The 27132-nt window shown below is 40.1% G+C and overlaps 1 protein-coding gene across 1 annotated transcript; it reads right to left on the bottom strand.

The window, feature by feature from the left end:
• Nucleotides 1-205: 205 nt before the first annotated feature.
• Nucleotides 206-22967, bottom strand: cdh19 (cadherin 19, type 2). The gene is made up of 12 exons (XM_080049839.1): nucleotides 22828-22967; nucleotides 18023-18411; nucleotides 17573-17867; nucleotides 15767-15886; nucleotides 13019-13186; nucleotides 11688-11878; nucleotides 9509-9762; nucleotides 7919-8055; nucleotides 6514-6635; nucleotides 6039-6156; nucleotides 4254-4505; nucleotides 206-2144 (listed from the first exon to the last, which is right to left on the bottom strand). The coding sequence occupies exons 2-12, from the start codon at nucleotides 18266-18268 to the stop codon at nucleotides 1627-1629; spliced, it is 2421 nt and encodes an 806-aa protein (XP_079905965.1). The 5' UTR covers nucleotides 18269-18411; nucleotides 22828-22967; the 3' UTR covers nucleotides 206-1626.
• Nucleotides 22968-27132: the final 4165 nt, after the last annotated feature.

Below are 27132 nucleotides of genomic sequence, written 5' to 3'. Positions count from 1 at the left end.
CATATCACACAGCATAATACATTTCAAATGGTTGATATGTAATGGATACGCTCTGTATATGAACTCTAATTTCTTTAAGAATAAGGCTTATTAGGAAAAATTATTGATTTATAAATATATGGCCACACACGTACACAAAGACTGGTATACATTAATTTATATAAATTCATAATGTAAAATACACACAGACGGCACAAACGGCTACGTGCCAATATGCCAAAAATAAAACAGTAACATTAAAAGATCAGAATAATATTACAAATAGTATCAAACATTGAAAACCAAAATCCAATGAAATCTAATGTCAGTAATACTGTATTACCCATACAATGGGTAATAGTGTTGCACTTTAATAACTGGAATAAGTAAAGCAGGAATCACATTACGGCACCCCCCACCCCATCTTGAAAACAAGAATTGGGCTTACAATCACCTGCCCACCCACTAGTGACTCATTTCATTTTGGGTGTAGCTAGGTAACAAGTATCTACTGCAAACAAAAGAAAGCAAAAGTGTGTCCAGCCAAAATACATTTTAGCTTTGCATGGTGACCTGTCTGTATCCCATTTTGATCTACTGACACTGAAAAATAAGTTGTTGTCAGTGTCGTCAAAATATAATTAAAAAATATCAGTTAAAACCGAATGCACCGATATTATTGTATAGAAAGAATGGACCAAATGACTATGCACAATTTAAAAGGGTCACTTGAACTGATGAGTCAGCAGACAATCCCCAACTTTACATTTCCACTCAGCTTTAAGAGCATTTTAGCTTCTTTAAACACATTGTTTTGGTTATCCCAGCCAACAAATATGGCTTTCAACAACCTATTTTCCAGCTTCCACAAATATTAACTTTTGGTAGAGGAGAGAATACAGCTTTTAGATGCTGCCAGATGTTTTGTTCACTCAATATGTTTTCCCATGTCACACTAATCCTACCCTTACTACTTAGATTAGACATTATTGGTGCAATCAAGTTGCTCAACAGGAAAAACAAGTTGTTTTTAAAATTCATACAAACATATATACTATACCATCTGCTCTCTTTAAAGTAGATGCCATTTGATTGTTGCATAAGAGTGAGTATAGGGACACTGTTGCACTTTCATCGTAAGGCACACAAACATTCATATTAGACATACAATTATTGTTATAAAAGCCCGTTGTAACTGAAATCCAGATATGCTAAATAACGTAAAATTAAATGAAGGTTGATTTGACATTTTATGGAATAAACTTTGCTTTCTTTCTGACAAATACATGAGAATACTGCTACCTTATGGTTACTCATGTCTGTATAATAAATATGAAGATACAGCAAGTAGCCAGCTAGTTTAGCTTAGAGTAAAAATTGGAAACAAAGGACCAGTTTGAAAGGAAGGTAAGGAAAACCACTAACCACCACCTATGAAGCCAAGCCTTCAGATAAATAGTCAAACTAGCTGTTTCACCCTGTGTCAAGCTGTTATGCTAAGCTAAGACAAGGTAGCATACCTGTATATTTACGTTACATACATGACAGTGGTAATCACGAAAGAAAGAAAATTATACAATTGTAGTATAACTGGTCCATCATGCAAAGATCAGAAAAACAACCATTTAAGAAGAAGAAAAGAGTCCCTCAGAATACAGTGTCCTCCTCTCCACCCCCGTACCAAGGTGTGAGTCTAACCAAGAATGGTCTGGGGTTACTAACAGGCTGCTCTGGTCCAAGCTCCATAGAAATGGACTCCAGTGAGCTGAGGGACCCTGTAGAAGACCCTGACCCCTCATAGACATAGGTTCTTAGGCAGTCGAACGGTGGAACGTTAGCGTCCTGATCGGCCTCCACAAGCCTGTCTAGAATAAATTGCTTGAAGACATCATCCTCTGGCCCAATGAGGTGGGACTCTCTGAGGGACATGCGTATGCTGCGCCTGACGTCCTCTCTCCGCAGCCTCTTCTCCCTCCTACGGGGGTGGCGGCGAAGGGGTACAACGGGCTGGCAGAAGTCTACTTTCCCGCGCCCTGGTTCTCCATAATACAGCACCTTCTGCGACACAGTGTCAGGCAGTTCAAGATCCTGGGCCTCAGCTTCCAGTCCCTCCTGTTGCTTCTTCCGCCTGTGTCTCCTCAAAATCAGCATCAGAACCGGCAGCACTGTAGAGGCAACATGGCAGGAGATCAGTATAAAGTTATGCACCGGGGTGTGATCTTTGTGAGAGAAAAAAGCATCTAGGGTGCCTGATGGAGCACGCATGAAGAAGTGCATCAAAAATAAAAGACGGCATATTTGTCTTTCTGTGAATTTTTGTGGATGCAAAAAAATCAAATTTTGGCAATTAAAGGTGTAGCCAGTGAGTCTGGATTTATTTTCAGCGCACACACAGTAACAGGTAGCGGATTGTGAGGAGATATTCACTGATTTTGACAATAAGTCATTTTGACAACAAGCAAATCACTGACTCCACTCTTAAAGGCCACACATTATTTTTCCTATCTCATCTCACAAACAAAGTGATAATTATGATTAAGAAATTCCTTGTATGAGTGAAAGCACCTGGGAGTAAACCTGATTCCCATTTAATTTGCTCCATGTGGCACAGAATGCTAAAAGAGTGTTCTTAGCAGGTATTGTGACCATTGGCCAGTTGTTAGCATAGCAGGTAATGTCATTAATCTTTCATGTGATGGGCATAGGGAGGACACAATGCAGCCGAGGTCGTAATAAAGCTCTTCACTATGCAAACCCATCCATGTCCCAGGATGGCATTGTTACTGATGTATTGCAAGCAAAACGCCCATTACCTAACATCATTGCTCTGCAAGCTTTCAGCATTTGTAAAGTCTGTGTTAAAAGGCACACCGGTGAGTTGAAGAAAAAAAATCGGGGGAATTCAAATAAAAGAGCAAATTTGTTAATGAAAAATCCTGGCTTTTCCACACGTTTATATACTTGCCGAAATGATGCGAGGTGGAACTGCTCTAGCTCAACAGATCCGCTGAAAAAGAATGACTTCTTTTATAATATCATAACAGTGAGAAAATTAAGATGCCCTAGAAATATACGGACTTTTTCAGAGTGTGATCCTTGATCACCTGATTACAAGTTGAGTAATTACTGTAGATGTCAAGCAGGACTCAATAATTTTTGTCTTCTGAAAAGGTGTACATCATTTGTAAATCCCTTTATGAAGCCGCAGTGCTAAAAGAAAACAGCTGTTGTGCACACTTCCCTCTTCTTGTGTGAACAAAACAAACTCTCTGTCTCTGAGAGAGAGTAATCTTGTTTAGGCAGACATGTCACGTCTGTGTTGCAAATCACACTGAGGTCTGGTGAAACTCTTGCTGAAGAATTGGCAGAACAAGATCTTTGGTAGTCCAGAGGGAGCCTTTTCATTATAGCTGATAGGAAAACACTAGAAAACCAAGAAATAGCACCTCTGGATGGCTTTCTGTAATTGCTATCCATGAATTAATTAATTAATTGGCTTGAAGTATATCATCAGCCTTCTGTGTTTACACTCACAGAGTACAGAAAGAAAAATATTCTCCTTTTGAAAGAACATTATTACTGATACATTTGTAATTCAATTCTAACTCAACATATGGCATTTGACCAACCCATTAGGTTTGGACAGGGAAACTCCGAAAACTGATTAAATGAAGAAAAATCATACCAGACTTAAAAATGTAGCTGAAAAAGTCAATAAATAATATTGTTCAGTGATCAATAACAATGGAGAGTAAAAATAAATAGTAATCCCTTGCACTGACTTGTATAGATTTATAAAGAGATGTGTGTCAAAAATAGATAAATTATTTAACATTTGGCCAAATAAGAAAAGAAATAAAGGAAAATTCAAAAGGCTTTTGATTTGTTAACCAATTGATTGGCACTTCAAGGAATAGTATAAAGCGTTGTTTTTCTCTCTTTGTATACCCTGTTTTTACTTATTAAACTAACAATCTATTGACATTTCCAGCTATATATTTGACTTGTCTGAAACGTTTTACGACATTTCGTCAGTTTTGGGGCTCCGTATTTAGATACTTTTCTCTATAAATAAACTAATATTCCAGCTTAAGTTTTTCTTATTTCTGGAAGGGACCCAGACATGATTTTGAAGCCAGATGGCAAAGATTTCCGAGAAACCAGGTTCCCAAAAAATCAATTCTATTCCTTTTCCATTCATCTTCGTCATATTAAAGTTAGATATCCTGCACTGAAGTGGGATGTGAATACGAGTTAGGACCAAGCTCGGTTACCTGTGACTGTGACCAGGCAGATCAGAAGCCCTAATAAGGTTTGTAGGCTGACCCCCATGGACAGAGCCAGGGCCTCTACCCCTCCTGTGGGACAATGTCCATGGGGCTGGCAGCTGCACACACTGACGGTCAAAGTGCTGGTGCTGGAGAGAGCCGGAGAGCCACTGTCCGTCACCACTACAGGCAGCAGGTACTGGGTGCGATCCTTGCGGGTGAAGGTACTCCTGCGTGCAACTATGCCGGCTGTGTTGTCTGAAAAAGGTCAAGAGAGGGGTGAGCTCTTTGGTATTCTTCAAGAAAACACGAGTTTTAGTTCAACCGTGAGTGCTGATATATTTTTTTTTGGGGGGGGGGGATTTAAAGCCGAATACCAAGTGAACTGACACACTTAACTTGATTTAAAAAAACAATCTAGGCTCTCTGAAAGGCCTAGACACCTTGGCAAATCAAATGTTTCAGTGTGTAGAAAAACATTTGAAATAAATCTGTTTTAGTTTTGAGTTCACCTGTAAGACTTATTCAAGGTTCGTAACAATATTTGTTGCAAGTCCAATTTAGCAATTTGGCACAATGAACCCTGTTCTAATAAATGTTTTCCTTTTTGATTCATTATTCATTTCCTGGTCACTGACTGAACTGATGTGCTTGCATGGCTTACCACCCATACACTGCACCTGGATACATTTCATTTTAACCTGTTTGACACATTCATACATCACTGTTTTGCACATTTTAACAACACAATTTTTACAGCACATTTTCATTATAAACTTGGGAAAAGAGTTGGCTGCCCTCTGACTACAAGGCTTACGTACCGGTATTTTGTGACTCACAGGTTGTGAGCCACAAAAACTACAGCCTACTGAAGGTTTTCAAAAAAACTTATGGGTACATGGGGAATTTAAATTAAAAATGTTGCTGTCCTAAAAAAAGAATCGCTTGATTTTGCCTTTTGAAGACAGGTATACGACTAAATGGGATTCCATGCACTCATGTTTGATTCGCAGCTTCTAGATCCAAATTCTTGGTGGATTTGTATGAATGCTGAGGGTCTCTCTACTTCAAAGGGAAATTTAACAAAAAAGGACACAGATGTTTATTCTGCTATTTGATTGAATGTCGTCATTGAAGAGCTGTATATTTGTTGACAGTGACAATCAATATCACTGTCAAGATAAAATGTTTTTTGCTCTGCCTTGATTACATTCATAACTCACAACAATAAAAAAAAAGATATAACTTCTTATTTTGGGCTGCATTGTCTCCTTAAAGGGATAGTTTGACATTTGATTAAATATGTTACTTCACGTTCTTGCAGAAACAACATTGATTAATCTAAAGCAAGATATCAACAACACCTCTGACTTGGTCAGTATATGGTAAATATTAATATAGCAACCAGCAGCAAAAAACTATATGCTAAGCTCATTTACAGGTGCTGGTTGGCTGATTTTGCTTATGGACAGAGCCATGGTCTGTATGCTAAGCTAAACTAACTGTATATGGCTGTGTAGCTTCATATTTACTGTTGACATGAGAGTGGCATCGACCTTTCCATCGAACTCTCGGAAATAAAGCAAATTAAAAATTTAAATGAGTCTCTTGAAATGTTAAGCTATTCCTTTAAACACAACAAAGCCAAAATACGTTTTCCGAGTGTTGACAGTGTAGAGGTTAAAGCTGCAATGGCCTGACATGTTAAACAGATGTGTGAATGGTGTTAAGGAACATTAGTAAATGAAGAGCAAGAGATGTATCATAAGTGCATGTGCCTATTTGTCTAACCTTGATTATCTCTGATAGTGAAGTTTGGATTGATGTGCTTCTCAGGGACCATAGAGAAGTAGAAGTGGTGTCCCTCAACCGGCTCGTCTGGATCAACAGCATTGAGCAGCTGAATGAGCTGAGAGACACAAAGACACATCATATGAGCAGCACAGCAAGTGTCACATACACAGAAAAGATTTCATCGGAAGTCTACATAATCATATTCAGCCTTTGTTTTTGCCTTTCTGTGAAATATGACTCTGGGAATCTCATTCGGCACCAGACAATGTTATGAATGTAATGTGTTGTATAGTGCTGTACAGTGAAATGGTTGTTTGAGTCCTTCAGGGTTACAATAGATGTACTACAGACTAGTATAGAGATGTTTTGAAAGGAAATAAGAAAACTTTGACTGTCTAAATTCACGGAAATTATCATTGCCACACTGCTCACATAGTAAATCATTAATATCAGTGCATCGTTATATACATACTTCTCCCGCCTGTGTTCCCTCACAGATATATGGCTGGTAATCTCTCGCAAGCCTTGGCACATTGTCGTTTATGTCCAGCACTTTGATGAACACCACCACAGAGGAGGATAAATGGTTCTGCGCTGCAGTAGTGAAGATAGACATTTGCTGGAGTTCCACTGGGTGCATGTATCATAAATGATTTGTAAAAGCTTTGTCAAAATAAAACGTAAGACTGATAAATGTTTCTTCTCTGTGAAACACGACTGTGGAGCAAAAACAATGAACATCGAAGGTTTCACGACTTTCTCCAAAAACCGAGACAAACTGAAACAAGGGAATCCTTCTATTGAAATGTAAGGCTTTGAATCACTGTAATCAGCAGATTAACTTAATTAACCCTTTTCCAATAGTACTTGTTGAGTACATTTAAAACGTAATGTTTTTGTGTACAATTAAATTAATATGGACACTGGTAGCAGAGCATAATGTTTTGAACTGTTTGGTCAAGTTTGCTTTTGTACCACTACCCACTTGGTGTGGACATTTCAACATTATCCATTAATTTTAGCGAACTATTTCAATACATATCATTTCAACTGACATCCATTACATGTCTGAGTGTCCAGGGAGAGGTTGCATATCTTCCCCTCAGTATAATTAATAAAACATTTTGCCAAGTTTTTTCCTTATCCTTTTAGGGTCAAACATACAATGTCAAAACTAAAAAGCTAGCAAAACGTACAGGCTAAAAAAATGATTCTGTTATTTTCTACATGGGTTTAGCTGATCACCAATTATATATTTATTTTAGCTTATTATTTCGACCATTCATGCATTACTTTTAGCACAGATTTATGGGGGCGGGACCTGGTAAGCCTTTGGCTTCTTCCGTCTCCCTTCGGACAACACAAAGTATGATGTATGAATATTTGCAAGAGAAAATTGTGTATTGTGTGGAATTGTCCGAAAGAATAATAAATAAATAAATAAATAAACACTTGACATTGTTAGCTGACTGGTTCAACTGTTTAGCCTACTGTTAGCATCTATTTCCACCATTTAGGCCTTTCCATTACTTAAGGCTTACTATGTTAATTAACTATTATTTAACTGTTAACTGATTATGCATCACTCTTTGCATCTGTTTGAACTGTTTATTCATTGCTATTTGCTAACTATTTCAATTGTTACCGTAACATTATAGGCTATGGATATGGTTTTTAAACTTTTTTCAAATAAGTGCACAATATTTTTAAGTGACTTTGGCAACTGGTTGGGTGGGAATCGCTGCTCTAGACAAAGATTTGTCATTAACTCATTGCTGTAAATATGCTCTAGACAGGTTTCATGACTATTGAGAAAAGAAAGTGTGCTATAAGTTGGCCATATCATGCTATAGTGCTTGATACAAGATTCCACTCACTTGTTTCCTTGGCTTCAACAGTCACATTGTGCCAGTTTGATGACTCTCGGTCCAAAGCTATAGTGACGGTTATAGTTCCATTGTTTGGGTCTATTTTGAAAGCTTTTGTGGCATCACTCCTTTTGTCAATTGAATATCTGGAAGAAAAAAAATCACAAAATCACAGAGACACATATTTAGCAGGCAAGGTTGTTCTGCGAGCAAACAAAACATTGTGATACCACAGGGAGATTAATTAGGCAAACTGCTCATTTTGTAAATCGTTTGACAGATATCCAACAAAGAGAGTGCAAACACTAGCTAGTGTGATACCACAACAGCAACAACAACACTGTGAAAACAAAGCACCTCGCGCAGATGGCTTAGACACCATTTTACGAGAAATGCAACAGTTGCTTGTAGCCATATAGAGACAGAGAAACTTTGTAGACTTTCTACACAATTGTACAGGTGGTGCTGCTGAATTTTCTAAAAGGGGGGACAAGTTAAAGGTGGAGTCAGCAATTCTGGAGAAAATCACATTTGTCAAAATCAGTGAATCTGCTAACTAGCCGTACTGTGTGCACGCTGAAAAGAAACCTGGTGTCAACACACAGCCTAAGATTTTTTAACAGGTATGTATGAAATTAGACAAGAAACGTTTAGAAATAAAACGTTTAAGGCATAATGGCCTTTCTACACAATGCTACAGGTGGTGTATTTTCATAAAGGGGGCCTAGGTCAAGGCCTGTATTTTTTATATGAACATGAACTTACGTTAATCACCCACACAGACCAAGCATACTGCATTATTTATGAAAGAAATATTTCATTATCATTGCGCTGGTCTTTCACACCACCACACCTTTAACACTCATTAATATGAGTGATTAGGCTTCATAGCCATTGTGAGTTAACGGTACCACAACTAAAAACACACAGAGAGTCACTTTGCTGATAACATCATGGACAATAAGCCCATCTGACCAAAGCAAACTTCATCATATTAAGTACAACTGTGGAAACCCCTGAAATGTCAACAGGAATTTATTAATCATTGACACGCTGTCACCAAAGGGACAGTAATAGACGCTAGGCTGTGGATGATATGCAGCACCTGCCATTCTTAAGCTCTGTTGAGATGGACTACAGGCACCAGTACTGCTGCTGTCTCCTCTGCAACGTGCCCCACTTGCAAATGACTGCAAAACTCAATTCCATATGCCACCTCGTATGGTGCTTTATTACATTCCCACGTCCTAGCCACGTTGCTTTGTGATAATACCATGGCAATAGATAGAAAAGCCTGTGAGGTTTAAAAAAAAAAAAAAACGTCATGATTTATTCAGCAGGGCTCATTTCCTACTAAAGTAATATGAGATAAATATGACCATGTTCGGGGTATCCAGAGATCATGGGTAAAAATGGATGCATCGAGCTGGTAACACATTTTGAAATGGAATGATTTTTAAGCCTGTGGAGGAAGCTGTCTAGGGCAGGCTGTCTAGGGCTGTTACGCCCCCACCAGCCCGGGTGTATCTGCCTCATCATTATCTTACTGGCAGTTGGCTGGCAGATGCCATTCTTTCCAGTTTAGACAGTTGAAGTTACCTGATGGGATTGTTGACTGTGTCAGTGTCTCTGGCGCTAACAGTGCCGACCACCGTTCCCACAGCTGCATTTTCAGGTATTTTCCACTCATAGAGAGCCGAGAGGAAGACAGGCGGCTCGTCCACATCCTCCACCACTATCTTGAGCGTGGTCCGGTCCTTGAACTCCTCGAAAGTCAGAAAACGAGTGTCCATGTGATCGTTGACTGCCTCTGCGGCCATGACAAAACGTCTTTTAGTTTCATAGTCCAAAGGCTGCGAAGGAAAAAAATATATTTTACAATTCATATTGAAGCAGAAAACCTCTTCTACCTCGTCATTAAAGTGACTATGACAACGTTCAGTTTTTGTCGATTCTGGCGCCCCCTTTGGTTAAAAGCGGCAGTGTACCTGCTGTACTAAGGATCTTTGCAATTGCGTTTTTGATGGAGCATGCATTTGTTTAGGAAGCGTGTGAAAAAGAAACCACAGGATGCATCTCAATGAGGTAATGTTTTTATATCTGACTATGTCAGATTAGTAATATGACGATGGTGAAGCAACTTGATGTAGTAATGTTCTTAAACATAGGCTTCTACTGTCTACCTGCCGTAAATCGTTTCGTCTGAGTTGATGGGGTCTCTGACTCGAAGAAAGACATTTATAATACCTATATAAAAATAGCATTTTTTTCACTTAAGTTTGCTTTAACAGGTCAAGGTCAAAAATAACTGTTTGACTGTGACTGTTTCATAAACACTTAAAAGTTCCTAGTAGTCTCTTTGAGTAAGTTTAAAAAGTTACACTAGTACTTAAGATGGATGATTATTCCGGGGAGAGTAAGACATGTCTTAAACTGGATGTTTGGATAGTTAAGTCAATGTCGATTAGCTACTAGCTGTGGGCTCACACTTAAAGAATGCTGTTTTTTCGATTATCATTATGATTCTACTAATAAGAAAACAGCTCACAAACATTTCCTGCCTCCCAAAAATGATTTGTAGACATTGTCAATATGTTTTTTTGCAATGATTATTTCATTATCACAGCATCTAAATTGAAAACTCCTGTGCCGTCCAGGAGAAACAAAATACGAGGGGAAAAAGTTACAAACTAAGTTTAAGAGAACAACAAGAGTAATCTAACATTCAACACCATTCTGTCTGTCCGTCTATCCATCTGTCTGTCTGTCTGTCTGTCTGTCCGTCTATTGTCCGTCCTCTGCAGCAACATTCCCTGTTCCCCAGGCCATTCATTGCCAGTTACCATTTCATCCACCAGATGCCCCTCGGACATTCCTTCCTTTCAACCTCATCACCCGGGTGCCTCCGTCAATACACCTGTTCCCACTTCAATTCATTCCATCTATTCTCTGTCAGACCCCCATATATTCCAGGCCTGCAAAGTGTATCACAAATACACGTATGGGCAAACCTAAATTAATGAATTCCAGTAAATTGATCATTTTTAAATTATCATATTAATCTCTTTGGGTCTTGATGATATTTCTGCAATGCTGAATGGAAGACAGTGGACATAATTGTATAGCACCCTGCACAACAAACTGTACAGTGATCAGTCAACTGGATACAAAAAAATTCCACTGCTGACGATCACCCCAAGTATTGACATTCTCTGTTCTTGTGTTGTTACTAGCATACAGAGGTTTATTTGCGCTTGTGGGCCCAGCCTACGCTCCTACATCAGCGACCTGGAAAGGGGCCGTATTAGGAGTATTGCTGTTTATTGCCAGGTGTGTGACTGTGTGGGGTTATTGGATCCCTGTGCCAGGCTGTTGCCATACTGTTGCGTCTGGTAGGCTCATTACTTTTCTTTTTTAATTGTATCTCCTTTTTTATTTATTTTTCGGTTGCTTGAGTATCTGTTTGGCTTATTGTAAATGCTGCCAGCTGGCTGTGTGTGACTCAGCGGGCATTCATGGTGCCAGGACACTTTCCTATGCCCTCTATCAGGTGCAATATTTTTTTTTTAAATCTAGTTCTTATTGGAGTCTATTACTAATTACATTTCGTATTCTGGTGAACAATGATAATAATTGCCTATGTTCTCTGTGCCCTGACCGCAGAATGATTTCTGGCTATAGTGATCCCCTTGAAACCAAATAAAAAATTAGAAAGAAAATTGCATGTTTAAAATCTACATTTGGCCTAGAGAGTTATCTATTGTGTATATTTACTTACCTTGGATAGCAGAATGACTCCCTCCTGTGTCACTGGGTCTGTTTCGATGATAAAACTGGAGCTTTCCTCCAGGTCGTCCTCTAGACTGTAGGTCATTTTGGCATTGATGCCAACATCTCCATCCTGTGCCATTATCCTGCCCACGGTGGTGCCCACATTGGAATTTTCAGGAATGGCAAAGGTGTACTGGTCTGAAATATAAAGAAATAAATCAAATTGACGTCTTGAAAAGGATTCTTGTTGACACCGTTAGCCTGAGAACCTAAACGCTGGACTACCATATCAAAGGGGATACCAGAATCTGGAAGATACTAAATCGGTCCTTTTTGCAGACCGTTAACGATAAAGTTTCTTCACTTAATAATTATTTTCCCCTGCAGACCTTGACGGTAAGTTGTTTAAAAGCTAGTCAAGGGAGTCTGTTAGCGTACAACGTGATAAGAACGGAGAACATTGTGGTGGAGGGTCAATTTGTGTGAGTCACAGATAAGTTGTGGCAACTCCACATAATCCCAGCCTAACTCTAATAAGAAGATGAGAAAATGTGATTGTGTCTTTGAGGGACTCTATTTGGATGGATGCCACGGCAACTCAACAGCAACCAGCTGCTCTTGCAAAAAAAAAGAAAAAAAAAGAAACCCCTGCTGATAATAATTTGTAATTATGTGACAAAACAGAGGGCACAGTTCAAAGTGTGGCCATACAATATTAATAAGGCCTCTCTGACTGAACAAAGACTCCTTGGGATACAGTATAGTAGCACCAGCAATGAATGCAAAAGGTTACATTTACAGTAAGTATCATCCTTGCTGTCTCATTTCTATGGAATTGATTTCCTACTATGGGGCGTTCACTTAGTGGTGTGAGGTTTATCGCTGAGAAGGCGTCGTTTTTTTCCAAAGGTCATGACAAATGTCCTTTCATGCGTGAATGATTAAATTCATCCAGTGGGCGACTCGTGTACGTGTGCAGACGCAGATCAACAAAACATTGCCATTTCCTTTCCCAGTCTCTCTCTATCTCTCTCTCTCTCTCTCTCTCTCTCTCTCTCTCTCTCTCTCTCCCACTCTTTCCACTGTTTCCTTTTAATTTTGGCTGCCGTCTGAATAACAAGATGTGTACAGCAGTAGCCAAATGCGGTACTGGCAGCACACAAAAAAAACACCCACCCGCACCAGAGTAAAAGTGTGATCAAATAAAATGCCTCGTAGGTATACTACTAAACATGTGCTCGCATTCTGCAATGCTTTGTACTCTTTCATTGATTCCCCTCAGTGTGTGCATGGCCTGGTGTTTGCATCACCATGACTCATAGGGTATGAGTTACTCACGGTGCTGGAATGTTGGCCCGTTGTCATTGACATCAGTCAGACTGACAGTGACTGTGGTGGAGGAGGAGTACCCTCCACTGAGGCCCAACATATCCTTCACCTGCACCACCACCAGATACTGCTCCCTCGCCTCACGGTCCATGTTTGGCCAAGATGTTACAATAATGCCTACAAGGTTGATGAGACATACAGAAATGAGGTATATAGGCATGTTTAGCTCATTGAAACAGGATCAATTGTAGCTGTGGATGGTCTTTTTTTTTTCAACATTACATTCAGAAAATGTAATGAAGCAAACATTGCCTCCAGTAGCCTTGGAGAGAGCTGCGCACTTAAAGTATGCAGTATAAAGCCGCGCCACAATGAACTTAAAAGTCTGCAAAAGTAATCGATAACTAAAGAAATATTGTAAGGGCTTTGAGATGGCCAAAGTGGAGGCTGTGGGAAACAGTCAATGGAAGAACAGTTTGAATCAAAATGGTTAGATAAACCTGGCAAATGTACAAATTAAAGGAAAAACCCTGAATAAATGAGACACAGGTGGCAGGAATTGCAGTCACAAAGACAGCTCAACTGGCTTAAAAGGAAGAGTGAATAAAGAAAAATCTGCCTTTAGATCTATGGGAAAGACTTGAGTGTTTGGGTTGAAAAATTTAAGTTGACTGCTCACATTTCATGACTCCTTTCATCTTGTATTGTGTTTAGATGACCTTACCTTTCAGCACCCATTGGCAAACAGTATCTATTCAGTAAAGCTTTTTTCTTTTGTGAACACATCTGAACTGAACATACAGTATCTAGTAGAACTGTATCATTTCTTTTAAAGAGGACCTATGATGCTTTTTGACTTTTATAACCTATAAACGTTGTTATGATGATTCATAGTCATGCTTAACCATACTAAATTATCAAATAATGACTTACATGCATTTCGACGTATTCCCTGCTGACCGTCTGGGGTGTCTGTGCAGAGCACTAAACACTATTCTAGCCAGTCGAGAAGTCACGTGTTCAAAGCGGTCTACCCTTTGTAACTTCGTGACGTCGCATGTAACTTCGTGTCGTCACCACGCGGATGTTTCCATGTATAGTAATGCTGTCACTTCCCTGTTCGCGTCTGCTTCGCGCCCTTATAGGTCCATGCTCGCGCTTCCCGCCACTGAAAGTGTTCCGGAAAGAAGGTAACCAATCACAACGGAGTGGGGTTTGCAGGAGGGGGGAGGGGAGCGGAGATTGCAGAAGCACAGGCGGAGGGAGCGGAGATGGCCGAAGCACACACACTCAAGTGTTGACAGGACGTGCTGGATCGCCAAAATAAGAGAAAGAGCTTCCCGAAAGTTTTTTGTGATGTGATTCGTGTCAGGTTGCTCTATAGCAGTGTAAAACAAGAAATTAAGACCAGAAAAGTAGTATAATAGGCCCTCTTTAAACACTTTGGCAATACAGATATTGGACTTTTTCTTTAGATTTTTTTGTTGGTGATGAAGAACAATATAGTGTTTCCCTAGACATATTATATACTGTAATTGCTGAAGCCATTAGCTAAACTACAACGCTCTTAGGGCGCACTCACACTAGGCCATCTGTTCCGTGCCCGAGCACGTTTACCCCCTAAAGTCTAGATCATTTGGCTAGTGTGAGCACGCCATCCGTACTCCAGCATGGAACACTTCCTTGGTCACGGCACGCTTGGGAGAGGTATGCCACGGCCAAAGGAAGTGGAATATTTGATGCAAATTTGGCCAGATGAAAATATTCTAAAACAATCGTATATCCTACAAGAAGCCTACGTTCTGAATCCCAAACGCGCGGTGACGTAGGGATGGAGCAATCGTGCCCAGGCCAGGAGCAGTGTGAGCACTGTTTGCCAGGGGGCAACTGTACATGAGCACGGAACAGGGCAACTTTGCCTAGTGTGAGTGGGCCCTACGGGTTGAAGTCAAATGCTGCCCACTTCTCAATAAAGAAAATTAAAATTGGATCCCCTTGTTCAGGTTTGCCCATTTACATCTTGAATTAATTTGCATTTAACACTTCATTATTGTCAACAATTCCCTTCCCTAACTCTTCACCGCTCAGGTCAACAGTGTGTGTGGGAGGCAATGTTACTGACCTCTGTAGTGTAAAAGTACATGCACTGGCATCAGTTGAATGGGTTTGCGAGTGTAGAAGTGTAGAACATTTTTTCCAAAAGATCTAACGGGGTAGTTGAGTCTGTGAATAGTTGTTTCTGAGAGATAACGATGCCAGGGGAATCTCTACAATTCTCAAAGTGAGAAAAAGTATCTGACTTGTGAAAAGTCACTCGGACCAGAGGGACAAAGCCCGAAAGACAAGACAGTTCTCAACAGCCTGAAATTGAAAACATTCCTGCACTCATGTCTGTTTGAAGTCCACTTGTTATGAAGCTAAAGAATATTTCTGCGGCTAAATCCAAAGCATTTTTCCAATTGGCCTAACCAGTGATTAGTGTGATATTTGTGTGTGACCAAAAGACACTTAACAGAGATATTTAAGGTGGAGTGAGCGATTCTTGAGAATGCATGTTATAAAAATATATTGTTTGTCAAAACCAGAGCCTATGTGTATTTACACTGGATTTTTTTCTTCAGCACACAGTACTTACAGATATCGATCGGATCGTGAGGAGATATTCACTGATTTTGACAAAAAGAGATTTTGACCACAAGCGTTCTCCAGAATCCCTGACTCCACCTTTAAAAGTGTCTGTATCTGTCAGTGGTATACCTGTCTTTGGCTCCACAGAGAAGTAGGGTTCCCCCTGCAGGATGGAGTAGATGAGCTTGGCACTGTTTCCGAACATTGGATCATCAGCATCTGTGGCTGTCACCTGGGCCACTGTGGTCCCTGTGGGGAGGGGGGTATGCGGGGGAGTAGGGCAGATCACACAGTGAGAGTTAGCCCAGGCAGCAGTCCCAGTCGAAGGGGAAATAAAGTGATTATGCCACAGTCCCGCAGGGTCTGTCTGTCTGGCTCAGGGGGGCAGCGGAGGAAATGGAAGAGAGAGGAGTGTGTGTGTGTGTGTGTGTATATATATGGGGAGAGGGTTGAGGGTTATAGGAGGGATGTTGACAAAGGGGCAGGGGGTGGGGAGCACACAGCGTCGGCCTTTCTCAACTCCGTAGGGCAGTGCAGGTGTGTGTGACAACCTCTCCAGACCATCTGGGTGACATCTCTTTCCCCATCGACCACCTGCCCCCTAATTTTCTTTTCTTCTTCTCTGATTCAGTTTCACCTCTCTATCTTTCACACTTACTAACCCTGTCTGCACCAACCATATCCTTCTCCTCACCTTGTTTTTCTACACTTTCTTTCTCTCCCTCAGTCCCTTTGTCTATCCAATTCTTTTTTTTTTCTTCCCCAGAGAACGCTCCGTCGCTCCCTCACAGGCAGGGGATTTAACGCAGCATTTCTCCAACCTTCCCCTCTCACTTTCTCTTTCCGAGTCAAATGCATTATGATTTATTACGGGTTAGATATTATGCTGCAAAAGCAGATTAAATATAAATTGAAATGGTAATGTTTTTTTGGTATGAAAGGGCAGTGGTTATGATACTATTGTTTAAGAAATTTAAGGCATCCACGTTTCCAAACCATGATACAGAATCCAATACTTTTGACTTCCTGAACGGGGAAAGATGACAGACATTCATCTATCACCTTTTGCTCATTGTTTGTCATTTAAAGACAGACATATACTATATATATCCTTGGAAACAATAAAGCCAATAACACGTTTTAAACAGCTCAAAAGAAAAAGTCGAACTTTTATTGGAATACTGAATATAATTGAGTTGAAACCTTAATGTTGCCATTGTTTATTCTATTCAATGACATTTCAAAATGAATTATTGAAAGGTCTGTTCAACCCCCCTAAAGGTAAATTGTTTAAATAAGTAATGTATGGAAAAAAATGCAAATAAGAGTCTGAGCCATTGTGTTGCCATTGTACTTGGACACAGACATGAGATCAATACCCCTTCCACATCTTTATGGTAAATATGGTGCTGGAGCAATGAGCCAGTTGGGTTAGTTTAACATAACTGGAAACAAAATCCACCTACCAATGTCCCTAGGCTCACTTATTAACACGTTATATTTTCTGAAACCAAATTGTAAAAATGACATTTTGTGCAAAACAAACAGCTGCGGTTCATGGGAATATTATGAGTTTTGACACATATTTTGACATCAAGATGGTGTTACCTGAAAAGTCAGGGGGTCATTTCAATCAGTGGTAGGTGGGACTTCTTTGTCATGGAAACTCATATACTGATTGCCAGGGTATTTCAGTCGACTAAAGTCATTGACCAACAGACGGACATTGCCATACACCGCTGGCATGAATTTAAAAATAAACTCAAGAAGATGTGTAGTTTCCTATTTTCTGGGCAAACTAAACTTACTGCAAGACAAGTTTCTTTAGCATTTAAATCAAATGTTTTTGGTGAACTAACCCTTTGAAACCATTTCTGTGTGCATGTAACTTTTCTAATAAAAGGGGTGCTATACCCTTGTCTTTTTTTAACATACCGGTTGGACACATCTCGGGGATGCTGGACACATAGGGTTCGTTCTGGAACTTGGGGACATTGTCATTGATGTCCTGCACCTTGATGATGAACTCTGACTGGGGTTCCTCTGGTTGGTTGGTCCACCTGTTGATGGCCTGGGCTTGAAGCACGTAGAAGGCTTTCTCTTCGCGGTCCAGCTTCTTCAGCGTGCGGATCTCACCAGAATACTCGTCTATCTCGAACACATCGCCGGCGCCGTCTCCGGACAATATATACTTGATGGAAAACTCTCCTCGGTCTGAGTCAGATTTGAGCTATTAAAAAAAAAAGGAGAAAGACGGATATATGGAGAGCTGGTCTTCTTTACTTTTCTTTTTTCAAAGGGGAACTAACCAGACCAGAACACATGCATTTTCAAAGGGAAGCAGCGTATCAAGGACATTGGAGGACATTCAATCTAAAGTGGTACCTGGCCAATAACACGGAGAGTGGGATCTTCCTCGGGGACAAACAGCTGTTTCCAGATCCAGCCTCTCTTCAGGCGCCGGTGCAGATGAGTGGAGCCCGGAGCCAGTTGTTGGGCGTCCAGACCCTGAGTACCTCTCGTATCGCTCAGCACCCCGCCAGGAATCAGAGCAAACACCGTCACCATGGCCAAAACACTCGGCACGCTCATTTTAACCGTCCATTGGTGCACTTCCTCTGCACTCGCCATGGTTAGTGGACAGAAGAGAAGAGGTCCACTAGCTGCTACAATTCAATTCTTCATTTCGACATCACAGTTAATTCCTGATCCCGGCAGTGCTGTCTGTAGTAGCCCATCTTGTTATGCTGTGTTTTGTATGCATGCTCATGTCCCTGAAATAAAGGTTTACAATTTAATTAATGACTGCAGTGGGAAATGTACCAGCAGTGCACAGAGATGAGGCCATTTCAATGTGTAGCAGTGTAGTATAAAATCAAGCTTTTAATTTCACAAAGCTATAAAACATATAAGTACATCAGTATGTATTTGGTATTCTCTTTACAAAGCCACATTGCAAGGCTGCGTATACAGTATCTATCCAGAATTAGATGTGGATTTTAAGTAAATGAAAGGCAAACCTAAGATTTTAAGATTGTACATGATGAAAAAAAAGACTACTGGTAATTGCTGATAGGCATCAAGCGTAAAACCTGTACCTCAGCTCTGCAATTGACAGTGTGTGAAAACTAATTAGCAAGTGTGCTGTAAACAATTCATCTAAAACGATTGGGACACACAATGTTTTATCTGTTTGCTTAAATTAAGGAAAACAAATGTTAAATATAAATAGTTCAAATCAATTACGTTTAGTAACTATTTCAACATGTGTGATTACTAGTTGATATAGCATAAGCTTTCTTTAGCTGATTAGCATGGATAAATGGATGCATAAAATACAAACTGACATACAACGTTTGGGAACTAATATTGTATATGAGCTCTGTGATAACATGATCCCCTTTCTTCTATTTAAAGAGTTACGTCAAATCCTTTGCACAACAACTCGGAACAAATTCACTAGCAGAATTGCATTTGTGTTGCATCCTGTCGTCCTGCTGAAAAACAGCCCTCTGTTTTGAATTCAGACAAGGCCCTGTATTGTGTTTCACTAGGGGGGAGCAGGGACCAAACATCATTCCTAAAGCATGACACTGCACTCTGCAGCTGACTAATGAAGAGCTCTAATTAGATCAATGTCTCCCCAGACATTGAAAACAGAGACACACATGCCACTGACAAACTATAAGTCCAATCGATGCACCAATTGTAATGTGAAGCAGGGTCAAGAGTGGAAGGACAATGAAAGTCAGACAAGACGGCAAATTTGTTGGGAAGAAACAAATCTGGAACTGGAAACCCCCGTCAAAGTAAACCGACTTTACCTTCAAGAAATTCATCAGTTTCCTTCTGTGGTGTATCTTCTATCTACAAGCAACAACAACCATCCATTGTCAACTTTGGTGCAAACATGACATTGTCAAGGAGACCAAGGTATCACGTCACAGATTTGTCATTTAGTGATAGCAAGGGTGAAGACTTGTATGACGACTGCAACCTCTTCTATTGCCCTGTAGAATAAGAACACGTTTGCATGTTTTGTTCTGTTCCTCCAGCTCATGCTTGTTTGGCCCAAAGCTGTGGATGTTCTTTCACTTCCCTATCATTTGAGACTTTGTGTCTTCTGTAGTCGTTAACTTTGAAAAGCCACACAACTTATCTGCCTGGATATGAAAACCTGAACAGAACATTACTGCTCTCCAGTCGAGTAGCACACCATATCAGCACTCAGCGGGCTCAGTTGTTATTAAGGGCAAGGGCCATTATTCTAAACCATTTTTATAGTGTTTTTTTGACACTGTAATACCAGCATGTAATGTAACAATCGCACAATGTGGATGCTCTCATCCAAAATATTGCAAAGGAGCACTATTGCATGCATTTTTAGCATTTGTGGTCCCAGTGGAAATTTATAATATAGAGTATACTGCGTGAATTTGTTTCAGCAGTTAGAGTAGGTGCGGCGTTTAATGCTTTAACAGCTCATAATGTTCATGTTTAATCTTGTAAAAGTAAATTATCCCAATAGCTCAAGACCCATTTGGAAGGAGCTGGTAAAATCAATTACTGATGCGGACTTTCCTTGCTGAAATTCAATTAGGAGACAATACGTGAATGGAAGTATGTGTTTGCGCTTATGCATGTCTTTATGGGCCGTATTCATATCTCCGAGCATTTGCGGAGTGACATTCCAATTAGTGGCCAGTGAATCGTGAGTCGTTCTAGTCCTTCATATAGGGCTGCCAAGCACGCGCCCAAACTGAACGCCTTGAGCCAAAACTAGACAACAGCCCTCAATGATGTTACTCGAAGCAACTGCTGGGCTGCCAACATGCCAAGGAGTTGAAAATCTTCCTTGGGGTATGAGACGTGTACTGATGTGGCTAGAATAGTGCACAGGTCAACAGATGTTTAGGTGCCAATTTAACAAGATGAGCCTTTCTAGAAATAAGTGATGAAATCCTTGGAAAATAATGGGTATGCCAAAAAATGCTCTGCTCCAGGTCTGTACATATAGCAAAGGTATTAGGGAGCAAGTGAAACACGTCGGTATCTGACAGCGGTGCTTGATAACAGAGATGACCATGTCAAAGTCTGATTTTAAAAGTAACAAATATAGGAATAGAGACGCTCCGTGTAAGCGTTTCATGATATGAATCCGTCAGTCATCATTTGCAGGTGTAAAAGTTCTGCAAGCAATCAAAAGAAACTAAAAATATCAGAAGAGAAGCACCATCGAACCCTATGGTCAATTTTCTCCTTTCAAAAGAAATACTCATTTCCTCATGACATGCGGTACATGCAGAGTGCACTGTGGTTGACAGCCATTCATTACCTATAATAGGCCTTCCTCCCATTTCCAGCAGACTTCCTGTGGCCTGTACTGTACCACATGACAGAATGACAATGAGCTGCAGTCTCACAATGTTAAGCACTAGATGCGCTGAGACCGTCACATTATTTTCCTATATGGTGATGCGTCCGGGCTAATAAAATGTTGCCGTGTTGTAGAAATGGTTCCAGAAAGCTGTTTGAATGTGTCTAATGTGCCAAGGCAAATGGTTGAAATGCAGCAATAAAGCAAAAGCAGCTTCTGTTTGACAATCGGGGTTTATGAATCGTGCATACGAATTTGGTGCAGAAGCTAACTGCTAAGTGATGCTAACTTAATATTAGCTTTAATGCTGTTTTTCGCACATCCTTATGCTGGCTTGGTATTTGTGTGATCATTTAAAAGAAAGAAATCGGCAAATGTTAAATTCAAATTCAAATGTGTGAAGCTGAAAATGTGACAATGGATCTAAATATAGACTCAGACCTCTCATTCAACCACAATCTTGAAGGATAATCCCTCTTTTAGGCTTTGCGTCTCTTAAAATCACCCTTCCAAGACAAACTGCCACTAATTGGTCATTTGGGAGCCTATCATGGGACCTGTTGTTTACCGTTCAGCTCCGTAAAACAATAACACTGACATGTAGTGTATGTTTCCTAAATCAGGACCTCAAATGACTTCAGAGACTGTGCTGGAGCGACTGGGGGAATGTCAAGCCATCGTGTACTTGCTAGTAAGTCATTTGTTTGATTTGTTATGTGCACAAGTGGAAATCATTACTGTTTAGCAAAGTGTCACGAATTTCCACTGACATTTATCAGCGATAAGACCGCATCCTATTATTTGCCTCGTTTCTTTTTCATTGAAAACAATTAACAAATGCTACCAAAGCTATTACTAAAAATGTTAAAAGTTTATTTAAAACTAAAGGCAATTATCAAAAAAAAGGCCTAACAAGGTTGATAAAAAAAAGTTTGCGGAAAAAGCTTCACTTTGAGTTTCAAGGAATGGCAGACATGGAAAATATTCTGAGAATCGTCATAATGGATTTATTCTGAAGACGATCCCTTCTTTTCAATCAAGTTTCTATATGGGCCTGTGTCTGTGACGGTCATGCAATGCCATATCATGGCGTTTCATTGTTTGACAAGGTTTTCTCGCCATGCACCGAGGATGTTCTGCATTCACGGATAGGGGTATTTGTGCATCAATGTTTACTGCCCTTGGGTTATGAGTGAGTGAAAATAATAGACGAGTTATTCCACAGAAAACATCTGAAATGACCCATCTAAAGAGGGGTTATGGAAACTGTAAAAAGAAGTTTTTATTAACGGCACTATTTGAGTCTCTGAAGGACATGTGTTCCCGTTTGTCCAAAGTTGGGACAAATGGGAAGCTTGTGTGTTGTTGTTCCATGCTATAGGTCAGTACACAGAGGTTAGAATCAATATGGGATTAAAAAAGGGTATAATTCCAATGAAATAAACTTTTATGGTTATATAAGCCGAGAAAAACTCATTTTTACACAATACTCCACAGGTGCCAGCAGCAGCCATCTTCAGAGATGCAAGAAAATGCAGTGTTTTCTCGCTGTGACAAATACAAAGAAGCCCTGGAACTCATTTAGAATGGATTGTATTCAGTTATAATGAATTTCAGCCTTTTCTGCTGCTGCTCTTATGCTGGGAACCCTCTTCACTCGTTGCGTTTCCCTTGTATAAATCCCTTCCCTGGATAAAGCATAAAATTGCACATGATTATCTTCTGACAAAAAAGATCATCTCCTATACAGGATGTATATAGCGTCCACCAAACACACACACACATACACACACACACACACACACACACCCACCTGTTTGTGTGATGCTGCCGTTCCCCCATGCCACTTGTCACCGGGTATCGTCAAGAGAGATCATCTCGTGGGGCGTAAAGAAACACAATCTGCTTGGCTAAATACCCTGGTACTGGAAAAGGCAATTCACCAGCCCCACAATAGAAGTGGCGAATGCGTATGGTTCTCACAAAGCGTAATCCCCTCTAGCTGACGACCTCCCCCTTTCTCTTCGTCTTCTCGCCCCTTTCACTGCCCTTCTCAAACTTCCCCAAGAAAGAACAAACACAGGCCCCTATTGTGTGCGAGCCTCATCTGAACACTGCAGCAGAACACTCGGGGCCTTCATCACCATGCAAATAGTCGCAGCCTAGACTTACAAATGGATTTCTATCTTTTCACCCTCTCCCCATTTTTCGTGAACAATCCATCGCTTATTAGAGCGGAGCCGGAGCATGGCAGGGGATTGTAATTCATCCACTGTGCGTCCACTATCCCTGCCAGTGATAGTGGAACGCAACAGCTTGTTTTTTGACATTCAAAGCCGAGGGAGCAGGCTGTCCTTGTCCTCGCCCTGATGTGGCGATCTGAGTAAAAAACTTGACCTGTCATGACACCGAGTATGTAAAGTCACTCTGTGTCGTTTGGCCTCCACATTCTACCAGTTGTTTCCATGTTCTTGTAATCGGGGCTAAAGTGATAAATTAAAGGGTGGTTCAATTCTACATTACCCCAGCCGCTCTATTAATGGCCTGCTATTGGAGACCAGTATCTGTCTCTAAAAACAATCTCATACCAACCACTATCTCTGGCCTTCATCAATACACAGCTGACAAATGTGGATCTGATGAAGACCTATATGTACAACCCATGTGTACAGTAATGTGAACAGTTGGATTTCCATGTATTGTTCCTAAACTGATCATAATGTCTGTCTTTGCATTACTGATGTAAATACACCCTTTAGCAACAAAAACAATTGTTTGAATTATGGTTGCTGAGTAGTGTTCTTTTTTTTGTCCGTTTTTTATTTCAATGTGAAGCAGGTTCCAATCTTGCATTTTGAATTCAGATGATGCTTTTAAACTTTAATTGATAACATTTTTTGTTGTTTATCTCACATTGCTTTCTCTTTCTTTTTCTTGAAATTCTTGAATCACTTACACATTCTTTGGAATCTCCATATTTCTCTGTAATCCACTATAACAGCCTGTGTTTCTACCGTACACACTGTATGTCTCCTCTCTCTCGAACCCTTTCCTCCATATACATATATTAAAAACCTTCATTTGATGGGTGTTTATTGCCGCAATAGTTAATTAACTTATTTTTGTGGGAATGTAGTTTCCAATATGGAGTTACATTTATGCAACTTGAAACTACAGTATAAAGCAGGAGTAGGATTAATAAACTGAGTGGTAAAAACAACATTCATTTAAACGTCTTTAGGCATGCTCAAAGACACAGTGAAATTACTCATTTAAATACATTTTCAGTTTTACACGTTTTATTTTTTCTTAAAAAAAAGAATTCTGTTAATTTCCTGTCAAACATTACCACATCTTTGATTCTTTATCTTGAACTTGGGGGTGTATGAAAACCTTTATCCAATTAAATTTGACCCAGGATGACAAGGCCTAGCTACCGTCAACTTTATCATTAGTTGGTAATAGCTGGCAGAGCAATAACATAGCTAGCGATTATCCACTAATTTCTTCAATTCTCCCTCATCTTCCATCTCCTGATCTTACAACGCATGTGAGGGAGATGTGGTAGCCTAAATCTACAACTCGAAAAGTGAACTCACTACAACTCAATATAATGCAGTATTAACTAAGCCCAGAGCGAACCAATTACATTGTAAAGACTCTGGGAAGATTTGATTTAAATCTTCCCAGAGTCCTATGTTCCCCAGCTCAATATTTTAATATAAATATAAAAAATATGCCTTATGGAGACTGTGGGTTCCCTCTTCACTTTTTCGGTCACTGCCCTCCTCACCATTTTAAAACATTCTCTATGAGGACCAAACAAATATTGAACTTCCCTGTAGTCAAGAGTTGAGTTTCCCAGCAACTGAGATGCAATAACTTGTACAAAGACAATCGTTTGTAGATCTGTTGTGTTATTGTCTATGGTTGATCGGTTCAGTCACTTTACTGTCATTGAGAAGCAAAGATAGAGCCAGGAAACAGCTTCCCCCCAAAAAATCTACTTCACATAGCGAGTGAATTGCTATAATTTCTTATATCGTATTTGGTAAAACAATGTTTTCGGAAGGTTGTCAGAGGACTCAGAAAGTGGGCATTTCAGAGGAGTAGGCAGCAGAACTAAAAACAATCCAAATAATTTGAAAAAGATACTGAGATAACAACGCTGTGACTCATGTAGGGTCCCCCAACCAGTAGGCTACGAAAAATTTGCCTGTTTCAATTTATTAGCAACACTACACAGGTTACTGTGGTACAAGAACAACAAACTCTACCAATCACAGATAGGCCTAAGCTATCCCACAATGTCAAAGTGAGCTTAAATGACTGACAGGATTCATAGCATCGAAGCTTGTAACATATTCACTGACACATCTCAGTTAGTCTTACAATTCATTGTTTTATCTTGGTTGAACACCTATCTCTCAATTCAGAAACTTGAACACGTCTCATAACAGTTAAAGACATGTCACCCAGTCAGTTACAGTAGGCTATGCTAAATGCTCACAGGGAGAATAAGGGTTTACATGCATTTAGCTTGCACTTCAGCCCTACTTATAATTGCTGTAAATCCAATTACTACAAGTTAACATTTTAAAATGTTTGATTTGACGACCAAATAACCTTTTGGATAAAACACCCAGAAATACTTCATTAGGCTACATGGTTCTCATAAAAACGCTAACCTCCGAGGGCTAATTACAAACCTCTAGGATGCTAATATATTCAATAATTACAATGCTCTGATGGAGGGAAGCGAGCATTGTTGGGTGTAAATGTCTCCAAAGTGGCCACACCAGCTCTCCCTCGCGGCCTTTGTGACAGGGTGGAATTAGTCATTTCTCGAATTTGAGATTAGTTCTCGCCGTGAACCCCAGCGCTCCCATTCAGATTCCATATCAAACAGAGAAATGTCAGGACCTGCACTGTGACATTTGAAACCCCCATTGTAGACCTTGTCTAATTGAACCTCCCTCATTATAATGTTGGAGCGTGGACAGACCGACTATTGCAAGAGAACCTCAAAGATTAAAACTACGGTTTTGTTGCAGGCAATAATTATTTACGTTCATGCCCCCTGCTCTTCTTCTTCTTCTACTCTCCTATTGGCAGCGGTGAATTCGACTATCTCTCAGTCTGCGGTGACATTTACGGCCCTGCCAAATAATGGGAGCAGATTAATGGTCAGCATATTCCGCAACAAGATAAAGGTGAAATTGGTCTGGTCAAATTGGCATTCACCGGGATGTCATGTTGTATAAATAATGTAACCTGTAATGGTGATATATACTGCCTGCTTATAATCCTGTATTATTCACTATCAATGGAGACATCATTCTCCTGACGGGAGGCGCAAAGTTCAACGTTGTTTAACTTGTCATAAACACAGCAATTTCTGAAGCAATTCCTGAAGCAGCCATTGGCAATTCTTAGTTCTAAGACTCCTGTGTTTTAAGAATGCCTTAAAAAATGTATGAAGCAAATCATGAAAGTGCAAAAAAAGAGAATCTAGGACATGCAACATGAAAGTACAATTCTAAAATAAAGGAATACAACATATAATATCTAAAATAGAATGAGATAAAATAGAATATAGAATAATAATATATAGAATATTGTGACAGACTGGTGATATTTCCATCTATTAGAATTCAACACATGGGCACATTGTTGTTTTTCACATTTGCCCTGTTATTGCGCTATTGAGTTTTTGAGTATCTCTTTCGTTGAGACCCACTTTCCCCGATTGCCAAAATGAAGTTCACAAGTTCAGGCGGACGACAGATGAAGTATATACTGAAACTGTTCAGGTTTTAGAGGCGGATGTGCCCTTCACTTCTTACATGCATACTGTTACATCGCCTCGGCTGTAATTGCACAAAAAAAACGTCATTGACATTCTGCTCAGTCCACTGTGGTGAATTTGATGAGTGTGTCACATTAAAAATGCATGCTTCTCATACGTTCTTTGGCCTTTGTCTTTGGCCATGGGAAATAGCGGACACTTCTGACAAATAAGGACGGAGCTGACGCTGCCCGAGGTGGATCTCTGTATTTGACAGGGAACATCAGTGTCCTGTCCCAGCGTCTGCCTCCCTTCCACATGGGCATTTGT

Source organism: Ammodytes marinus (assembly GCF_949987685.1).
Source record: "Ammodytes marinus genome assembly, chromosome: 21".
Classification (NCBI taxonomy): Eukaryota; Metazoa; Chordata; class Actinopteri; order Uranoscopiformes; family Ammodytidae; genus Ammodytes; species Ammodytes marinus.
This window is presented reverse-complemented; position numbering and strand designations above follow the sequence as displayed.

What these genes read in the sequence shown, in the direction of transcription:
- cdh19 (XM_080049839.1), bottom strand. Translation starts at nt 18,268, where the DNA reads ATGGCGAGTGCAGAGGAAGTGCACCAATGGACGGTTAAAATGAGCGTG. An exon ending in CTCTCCGTGTTATTGGCCAG is followed by an intron (nt 17,868 to 18,022) that starts GTACCACTTTAG and finishes TTTTTTTAATAG; the next exon opens with CTCAAATCTGACTCAGACCG. An exon ending in GAGTCATTCTGCTATCCAAG is followed by an intron (nt 9,763 to 11,687) that starts GTAAGTAAATAT and finishes TTTCCTTCGCAG; the next exon opens with CCTTTGGACTATGAAACTAA.